The sequence below is a fragment of the Xiphophorus couchianus genome, chromosome 18, assembly GCF_001444195.1.
Source record: "Xiphophorus couchianus chromosome 18, X_couchianus-1.0, whole genome shotgun sequence".
NCBI lineage: Eukaryota > Metazoa > Chordata > Actinopteri > Cyprinodontiformes > Poeciliidae > Xiphophorus > Xiphophorus couchianus.
Window position 1 is genome coordinate 13,486,723 of NC_040245.1, and position 8,746 is coordinate 13,495,468.

Here is an 8,746-nt window from a genome sequence, read left to right on the forward strand (position 1 = left end):
TACTCATATCCTTCACTCCACTTCCCAATCACAATCCTCTCCCTCCTCTGGTCATCTTACCGCCTCTTACTATTCGTAGCCAATCTTTAATATTTATGACCTCAAAGCTTGGATATTGTCAAGGAACCTGAAAAATAATGCAACTTGGATAAAGCTGAGAAGCTGCAGCAATGTGGTGTGTAATGGGGTGCTGCCCAGACTTTCCAAACCCCCATGCTGAAGTGATTGGGCCACAGGAACCTGAACCTGATGTGCTGACAAGGGCCCCCCAAACGCTTCCTGCCTCAAGATCCACCCATAACACTCGACACCACGACTCTGACACCAGGCTCACAGTGGCAACCGTTGGCTAATTTACATCTTCTGATCCAGCTTCAGAGGATGGAGGGGGGAAAGAAGAAGAAAAAAATTACCCTTCTGTTTCAATGTCTTTTCCTATTGTAAAAATGCCTATAGTTTCTGTCAAAAGAAGAGGACAAACAAATTCCAAACACTTCCATTATCCACAACTGGAGGAAATAGGAGACAACAGTGACATTGCAAGAGGTTAACTGAGAATTTCAAGAGGCTTGCAGCAACACTGAAAAGTGCTGTAGTTGCTGAATAAAGCAGATGGCAATCTGCTGAATTCCCAACATGTCTCACAGATAGAGACCTACAAATTCAAATGGAAAAAATAATCCAGTTCAGCACGAATCTCCCAAAACCTTGCAGAAGAAGGGGATGTTGAAATCAAACTTTTATAAACTTTCCACAGAAAAACAATTCCAGGCATCATCAAAATAAGTCCATCCATAGAGAGAGGAACAAGGTCATGGAAGCATCATGTCAGTTTGATCCTTCTGAGGTTTTCTCAAAATCTCTACAGTTACAAATGGTTGTCAGATATGATGAAAACTTTTGTAGCAACTGCTAAAAATCTAAAACCTAATATGGATTTCACTTTTTTAGTATCAAAGTAAGTCTAAGTTAATCTAATCCACAAAAAATGACTTCAATGGAGAAAAATAAACATTTTGGAACAGCTTCCCCAGAGGCCAGAATTAAATTGAAAGGAGAATCTTTTAAGAAATCCTGCCACGCAGAACATCAAATACTGTTAAATCAAGAAATGGGGTACTGTTAGACATAAACTGACTACTCCATTTGACTCAAAAGGAGCTCCAACAAAGTATCCGCTTAAGCTTGTGCAGACTTATACAAGCATCAAACTTTTCTTTTCTTCTAACGCATAATGTTTTTTGGTTCAGTTGCTCAGGATATGCAGTGGATAAAATAAACAAGAAATAATAAAAATATATCTAAAAACATTAAATATATTTATAATACTTATACTGAAATAAAATGTACACTTGATGTGTCCAACAACCAATATAGTACACATATAAAGAAATCAAAGCAAAATAATCAAATAATTAGATAATATGAAGTGGAGTAGTACAGGTGACACGTATTGAACACATGAAGAAACAGATGTGCAAATAAGGCCAAGAAAGGAGGTGAAATCTTTCAAAAAAATCAACCGGACATATATTTGAAGGATGGATGAATGTAGATCTTTTCCAGGACATTTTTGATAATCTGAAGATAAAAGGAGTATGGATTTCCATGCAAGCTAATCATCTCAAGCAAGCAGGCCAGAAAAGCCTTGCTGGTGTTAGAGAAAGAGAAAAATAAACAATGGTCCAGTTTCAAACTGACTAGTTTTGTTCATACAGCTTGAACTTAAGCTTATTTTTCGAAATAAAACAGCATAATGAATTTTACATTATATGTGGGGGGGGGGGGGGGGGGGGGGGGGGGGGGGGGATCATTATGGTCCAGTTTTACATTACAACAACCTGGGCCAGGTTGTTTTATTAAATAGGACTCATTTTTAACAAATTTTACCCCTTTTTTTTTTTTTTTTAAAAGAGAGTGTAAAATTATTTAAGCTGTAAAATTAATTTGTTAAACAGGACATATTACAATAGCATATTAGGCTTTAATTCCCATGATCATGGACCAAATGTTGTCCTCATTTAGCTCTGTATTCGGATACATCACATATAGTGTCGAGTGTATTTAATGATTAATATAATCTTCATTGGAGAAAACTACTGCCCTCTTGTGTTTTAGGTTGTAGTGTGTTTCAGCTCTATGACACACACTTGTATCTGTCATAAAGTAGTTACCCAAATTTGTGTGATGCACAACCAACTATTTATAAAAGATGTAATGGATATTATGCAAACCATGAAGCATTGTGACAAAATAATTCATGAATATTATTTAGTGTAAAATCAATGACATGCCAGTGGTTAGAATTAATATCTGATAAATCCCTTGTTATTTCTTAGTGCAGATCAGTTATAAACTTTCACCTTGAGACTCTTTCAGTTGGAGCTTTATCATGAATCCCACAAAAACATGTAGACTAAAATTTGGAGGACTAATTAGTTCTCGTCAAGGCCATAAACACTCAACCACTTACCCTTTTCACTGTTATTTTTCTTTTCCTTTTTCTTTTAATATCATCTTGAAGTGTTTTGTGAGGTTTTTGTCACACAAGAGGAGCAATGGGTACTTTTAATTGTAGGTATAAGTTTGAACAAATAACTAAAATGTTGAAATTGTGGTCAAGATACAAAAAAAAAAAAAGAAAAAAGAACAAAAACACACAAACAAATCTCAGAATTGTTTAGATGAATATAACCCATCCTTAAGTTTGGGGAGTCAATGGCTCTACAAAGCAGAATGAAACATCTACCTTCACCTGTCTGAATGTTTGTCATCTGCAAACGTTCTAGTTTATTGAGACTCCTGTCTGACCTCATCTGTTAGCCTGTCCATGTACACCATCATGCCAACTGTGCATGCTTACTGTGGCACCAGCTGATCAAATGTTTTTACTTTTATGAAAAAAAACAACACGAGAAATACAGAGTAATATTAATTGCCCTCACTATTCTCTAGTGAAAATTATTAATACAACTTCTGTTTTCATCATTAAATTTTAGTGCATAAAATTGCCCTTCTTACTCACTCATTCACTTTGAAATCAAAGGCAAAATATATATTTTTTTTAGTTCTTGCTTTATTTGCTTCAAACACCAACAGCAGCTGACAGCTAAAGTGCACACAGCACAAAATCTATTCACACATCAAAAGATAGTTGTTTGTATTCTACATTAAATATATAAGCACAAAACAGCAGAAACTGAAATGGTTGATTCCCTGAACATTTAAACACAACAAAATGTCTTCACACGTGTCTTTTATAAATTGGATGACATCAGTCATATTTAGTTGTAGAAGAGTATCATAGCTTTCTTTAGCTATACTGGTTAGTTAATTTATAGCCATTTATTTTCATGATTATATTTTTGAGAGATAGAGAGAGAGAGAGAATGCTATTTGTAACTCTCTTCTTCAGCAAAATCGGTACATTTTCTTATGCAGAAGTGAAACCCACTCCATTTAACAAGGGAGGCACACTGAATACTCCAGGGGCCACGAGTATAATCAAAGCACTGCAAGAGCCAGCAAGGAATACCAACTCTAGTTAAGAACAAAGGAAATGGAAATCAATAGCGGGATATGTAGATTTTTTTGACAGCTCGACATACAAATGGTCTTTTGGGAGTTAGTCTTCTTTTGCCTGTGCCAGGTTAAAATAACAACTGAGATAGAAAAAAAATCTAAAAATTCAACACATGGTTACGAAAGGGCACAGCATTACACCTACTTATTTTTGTGTGAAGGTGTTCCAAAACAATCAATAAGAAATGTGCTGCATTACAAGCGAGGCTAAAGCGCCCAAGGCATGGTCATATCTTTAAGTGCACACTAACAACCTAAGAAATTCATTTAAAGCCAAATACTGCATTATTTAAAAGCTCCACTTCATGTTTTATGCACAGTTGTATTTATCAGTTTGACGACACTTGAGTAGCTTGAGGAAAGTCTCCATCTTATGGGCATCTTTCTTGAAGCAACTGAGCAGGGTATAGTCCCTCATAACAGATTCCAGCACCTCCGGCTGCACATCATTCTGGACTATACCTTGTTCACCGTAACCTGTGGCCAGTGTGTTCTCATCCAGCATCTGAGGCATGTTAGAAAACATGTCAAAGCATGCAGAAAAATACACAAGACATTAAATGTAGAGCAATTGCAGCGGTATTTATATATATTGAACAAATATTACAATTAAAAGTTCTATGTGGTAGAGTTTATGTGATTGACCAACATGAGGTTGCGCATAATTGTGAAATGGAAAGTATACATAAATTATTCTTGAAAGTATTCTAGATGAAATTCAGGTTCGAATTCAGCGCCTCTGAATCAGTCATTTATAAAAGTATATTTTAATTGTCTGGAACGTGAAGTTCTGTCTGTAACATGTTTGCACATCTGACCCTAAAGCATTTGCCCATTTTTATGTGTAACATGCTCTCTGCCTAATCAGATTAAACAGAGAGCACATGAAAAAATATTTTCAAGATTCTTAGTTCTAACACATAAATATGTTTGGATTAAATTATTTTATTGTTGGCTAAATATTTTGGGCTATTTTGGTGTTGTAAGGTGAATCTTTGTCTGTTGCAGCTTCTATCAGGTTTTCTTCTATATTTTCCTTGAAGGTTGCCCATCAACTCTGGTCAGCTTTTAAAAGAAAATTGACACCACAACCTTTCACAAAGGGAATTATGTGATTAGAGTGGTGTTTTCTGTTACTTATCCACTACACATCTTATTTTGCGCTTGACATGTGTGTCTTTGAATAATTATTCCTTTCCTGTGAGTTAATGTGTCTTTTTCAGTTATATGCACTGGTCAGTTCTTTGTGAAATCTTCAAAGCATAGAATACTTTTCTATTATTTCAGCAACTTGATTTTTTTTCCATAACTTCATCTGACCAGTTTGGTGTGTTTTTTTTTTTATTTCAATGATGGCATTTCCTTAGTAATGTTCTCTAACAAAACTCTAAGCTCTTTACTGAATAGTTTTATTTTCAGTTGAACGTCTGAAGGTAATTGGTGACATAAGACTTAAATTTTGGCTATCAGAGTAAATACGGTTATAAAAATCTTTGCCACACATTTGAGATGTTTACAGTTTTACTTGGAAAAAACTTTCTTTCATGTTGCCTGACTTTCTGTCAATCTATCACTTTAAATCCCACTAAAATGTATAAGGAAACTGTTGTAATTTACCAAAATGTTAAAAAATTCAAGGGATATAAATACTTGTGTAAGGCTCTGTAAACATCTTTGTTTCACTGTGTGAGTTGTTTAGCGTAAAATAACAGAATGTAAAAAATAGCCCACCTTTTTAATGAGAACCACAACTCCTTGCTCCAGGCTACTAAGTTTCTCAGACACCCACTTTGTCTTGTTGAGCAGCATGTCAGGGGCGTGATCGTAGCGTTCCATTGTCATCTGTAGGTAGACCAAAGGCTCAATCCAAGACTGGACGAGCATCAGCACGGAATGAAGCAGCCATTTGTCCTGCAAGAGCAAATAACTCAGATAAACACCAAATAACGACCATAAACTTGTCCATAGCCATTATTTAATGTAAATATTAATAGTACATATGACAAAAAACAGATTTTGTTGACTATTGATAATTTTTCCTCCTTCCTGTTTGGTAGCATTATTATTTTTGACAATTTCAAACCTGTGATTTTTTTTGTGCCAAATGTGCCTGACCATAAAACCAGCATCAGTTCCACCAGATGGACATTTTGTACTTGCTACTACAACCAATAATTTAATTTGTTTCTCATCCACTGTAAGAAAATGTGAATGTGTGAATCAAATAAATAATATTTCTGGGGGGGTGGAGTGGGGGGGGGGGGGGGGGGGGGGGGTTAATCAAAACTATTTTGGTTTTATCAGGTATCAGTCACAGTTCATATACAGAGCACATTTACAACAACCTCAGCTGACCAAAGTGCTTCAAAACAATCATAACATCAAAGGCAGATATATGATAAAACAAGAAATAAACTTGACCATCATAATTTTACACATTTATTAATAACTGGCATAAACAAAAATTACAATCACTAGAAATATGCCTTTAGAAAACAAAATAGTATGAAATTGTAACTAATTTGTGATTGTATTTTTTTCTGTAGATTGTTGGCATACTGAGGAGGTAATTCAGCCATTCAGGACACTGGCCCTTGAGAACCGAATTTGAGTACCCCTAATTTAATCAATAAATGTTGCTTAAGATAATCTGCCCTAAACATAACTGTACAAGCTGGAAAATGACATTTGCAAATCACCTTTTACAGACCTTTTGTTGACTCAGTTTTGGTTCAGTTTTATTTCCACCCTACTGACTAAGCTGACCTTTTTTCTTTTTTTCTAAAAGGTCATGCTCTGTTGGATTGAAGACAAAATGTTTTTCAGCATACTGACATACCAGCTTCTCAAGGCTTTTATGCATTATATATTATTATTTCACAGTAGACCATGGCATACTTCAGGCTGCAAATTATAAATTTTACCCACATTTTTCTTACACTCAGAATTGGCTTTTACACATTACAACATCAGCTGCTGATGGCCTCATAGTTCTGTGAATGGCAGGAGGAGTTGATGCAAACTCAAATACATTGGCACAGTGTGCTGTATATGGACCACAAAGAACCAATAACTCTCCTCAAATCTTCAGATGACTTGCACAGTCTGTAAGTCTACCTATGGAGAAACTGCTTTATCCACCTCTCAATTATGTTGTACCTTACACATACAGAAAACTCTTATTCTTGACAGATTGAAATCAAGAATTTCACAAAGGATAGTTCAAAGCATAGAATCCTTTGGTAAGTGATAACTACGGTATATGCTTACAGATATTTGCTGGACTTCACTTTTGGAACTGGGGATGGGCAGGGCTTTGGTGATGCATGAATAGGCAGCCTGATTACTCTGCAGCCTAAAAGAAAATGGGATGAACAACTCCTCCTGCAAAAGAATGACAAGCAACAAGAAGAAATGTTTAGATTAGTTAAGCACCAAACGTCAGTTTGCAGTATGGCAGTGACTTGATTTTGTCAGCTTTGTTAACTTCTACTACTGAATATGACTGCGTACAATAAAAAGGAGCAACAATTTCACTGACTTTCCTACCTGATCTGAAATAAATAAAAGACACACTACTAAAACAGTGACAAAAGTTTGATCTCGCTTTACCATGGGAGACACAGCATATCCACATTTTTTCCTTCGGCATGGGCTCATCTGCAGACTCCACGCAGCATATTCCTTGTAACAAGCCATGAGTCATTTCATTTCAAAGGGCCATTCTGATTCTCTAATCACAAACTGAAGGGGATTCAACAAGGTGCAAAAACCTGAGCTTTCAGTGTTGCCGTATATCATTATCACATTCACATGACCCCGCTGTGGGCTTGCTTCTTCAATAAAACATCTTCGCCTCAGACGGGAGGAGGAAGATTACTTTGAAGCTCCCGAAGTGAGGTGGTGATCATGTCAAAATCAAAAGCAAATAGCAGTGTGCATCTATCGGAGAGAGCCACATGCTTCTGGTCTGGCATAATGTTTGAAAAAGTTCTACAAAAATGTAATTTCTATATTTTGGGAAGTGATAGTTTGGTTTAAAGGCTGTTGCTAGACCTTATCTTGTTAGCCAAGAGATGTCTCATATTTCACGTGGCAGAATATTTTTCAATAAAATTACTTGACTTTTTTTTCAATAACTTCCATATGGTTTGATGATTAAATCCTTAAAGCTAAAAACACAGAAGTAATAATGACTGCACAGGGAGATAATATCACATGATGACATTTTGTGTCTTGCCAGGGGTCTTTTGAAGAGTATCTAAACACAATGAGACGACTCATCACAAAAACTGGTTTTATCTTTTAAAAAGTGCAAAAATGTGCAATGACTTATTTTATAATAATATCAGTATTGACTCACAAACAAAGAGGACAGTTCTTCTGAGACACGGTAGATGAGTTCAGCATGATGAATGACTCGGTCCAGAAGCTTCTCCTGGGAGATGGAGGTGCAGCGGCTCAGGTTGCCCTGATCGTCTCTACAGTCTAGTGGGATGCTTGCAGCAAGATGTTGGGGCCACAGTAACAGGGCCCATAAACCCCACTGAACGACTGAAGTTGTAGTCATACATGCAAAGAGTTTGTTCAAAAAACAAACGTTATTGTACAAATATAGACACCCAGGTGTCTTTTAATTGTTGCCATTGCTCATAAATTCATACTATTAAAATCTCAGAACTAATTTTGATACATTACCTGTCTTCTGCATCTTGTCTGTGTTCTTCAGGTTTCATTGCTGTAGTTTTGTCCTGGCAACTTTATAAAGCTTAAGCAGCCCATGAATAAAGGAAAAAGGTCTTGCGTAGGTTCTTGTAAAAAGATACTGCTCTCCACACACTAATGTAGTTCTTTTCTAATACATAATTACAAGGGTAGGACCACAGCTGTTTGTGTGGCCAAAATATATTTAAATTTAAGGGTTTTTTTCTTTATCACACCACATCTGAAAATATACTATTTTTTTTGCTACATAAAAAAAAATAATAATAAAATAAAATAACATTCAGCATCTCTATGCTACTTTACGTTAATCTAGTAAGTAAACGCTCAAAATTAAATTTATTTTCACTAAGGTAAACATGCATGTCAAAATGGCTGCTGCAAAGAAGAAACTTTTTTGCACTAGTTCCGTTCAGACAACCAACTGTCCAACTGCTGTTCT

General features: G+C 35.9%; 1 protein-coding gene across 2 annotated transcripts; it reads right to left on the bottom strand.

Annotated features, from left to right (window-relative positions):
* Positions 1 to 3,517: 3,517 nt before the first annotated feature.
* Positions 3,518 to 8,376, bottom strand: smtla (somatolactin alpha). 2 transcript variants are annotated; one of them, XM_028044643.1, is made up of 5 exons: positions 8,281 to 8,376; positions 7,946 to 8,136; positions 6,853 to 6,966; positions 5,314 to 5,493; positions 3,518 to 4,087 (listed from the first exon to the last, which is right to left on the bottom strand). In XM_028044643.1, exons 1-5 carry the CDS (start codon positions 8,291 to 8,293, stop codon positions 3,893 to 3,895), a joined length of 693 nt encoding a protein of 230 aa, XP_027900444.1. In that variant the 5' UTR covers positions 8,294 to 8,376; the 3' UTR covers positions 3,518 to 3,892. The 2 variants fall into 2 exon arrangements, with proteins under 2 accessions (XP_027900444.1, XP_027900443.1); XM_028044642.1 differs by lacking the exon at positions 8,281 to 8,376 and having other exon boundaries at positions 7,946 to 8,152.
* Positions 8,377 to 8,746: the final 370 nt, after the last annotated feature.

What these genes read in the sequence shown, in the direction of transcription:
- smtla (XM_028044642.1), bottom strand. Translation starts at nt 8,152, where the DNA reads ATGACTACAACTTCAGTCGTTCAGTGGGGTTTATGGGCCCTGTTACTG. An exon ending in AAGAACTGTCCTCTTTGTTT is followed by an intron (nt 6,967 to 7,945) that starts GTGAGTCAATAC and finishes ATTCTTTTGCAG; the next exon opens with GAGGAGTTGTTCATCCCATT. An exon ending in GTGAAGTCCAGCAAATATCT is followed by an intron (nt 5,494 to 6,852) that starts GTAAGCATATAC and finishes TTGCTCTTGCAG; the next exon opens with GACAAATGGCTGCTTCATTC.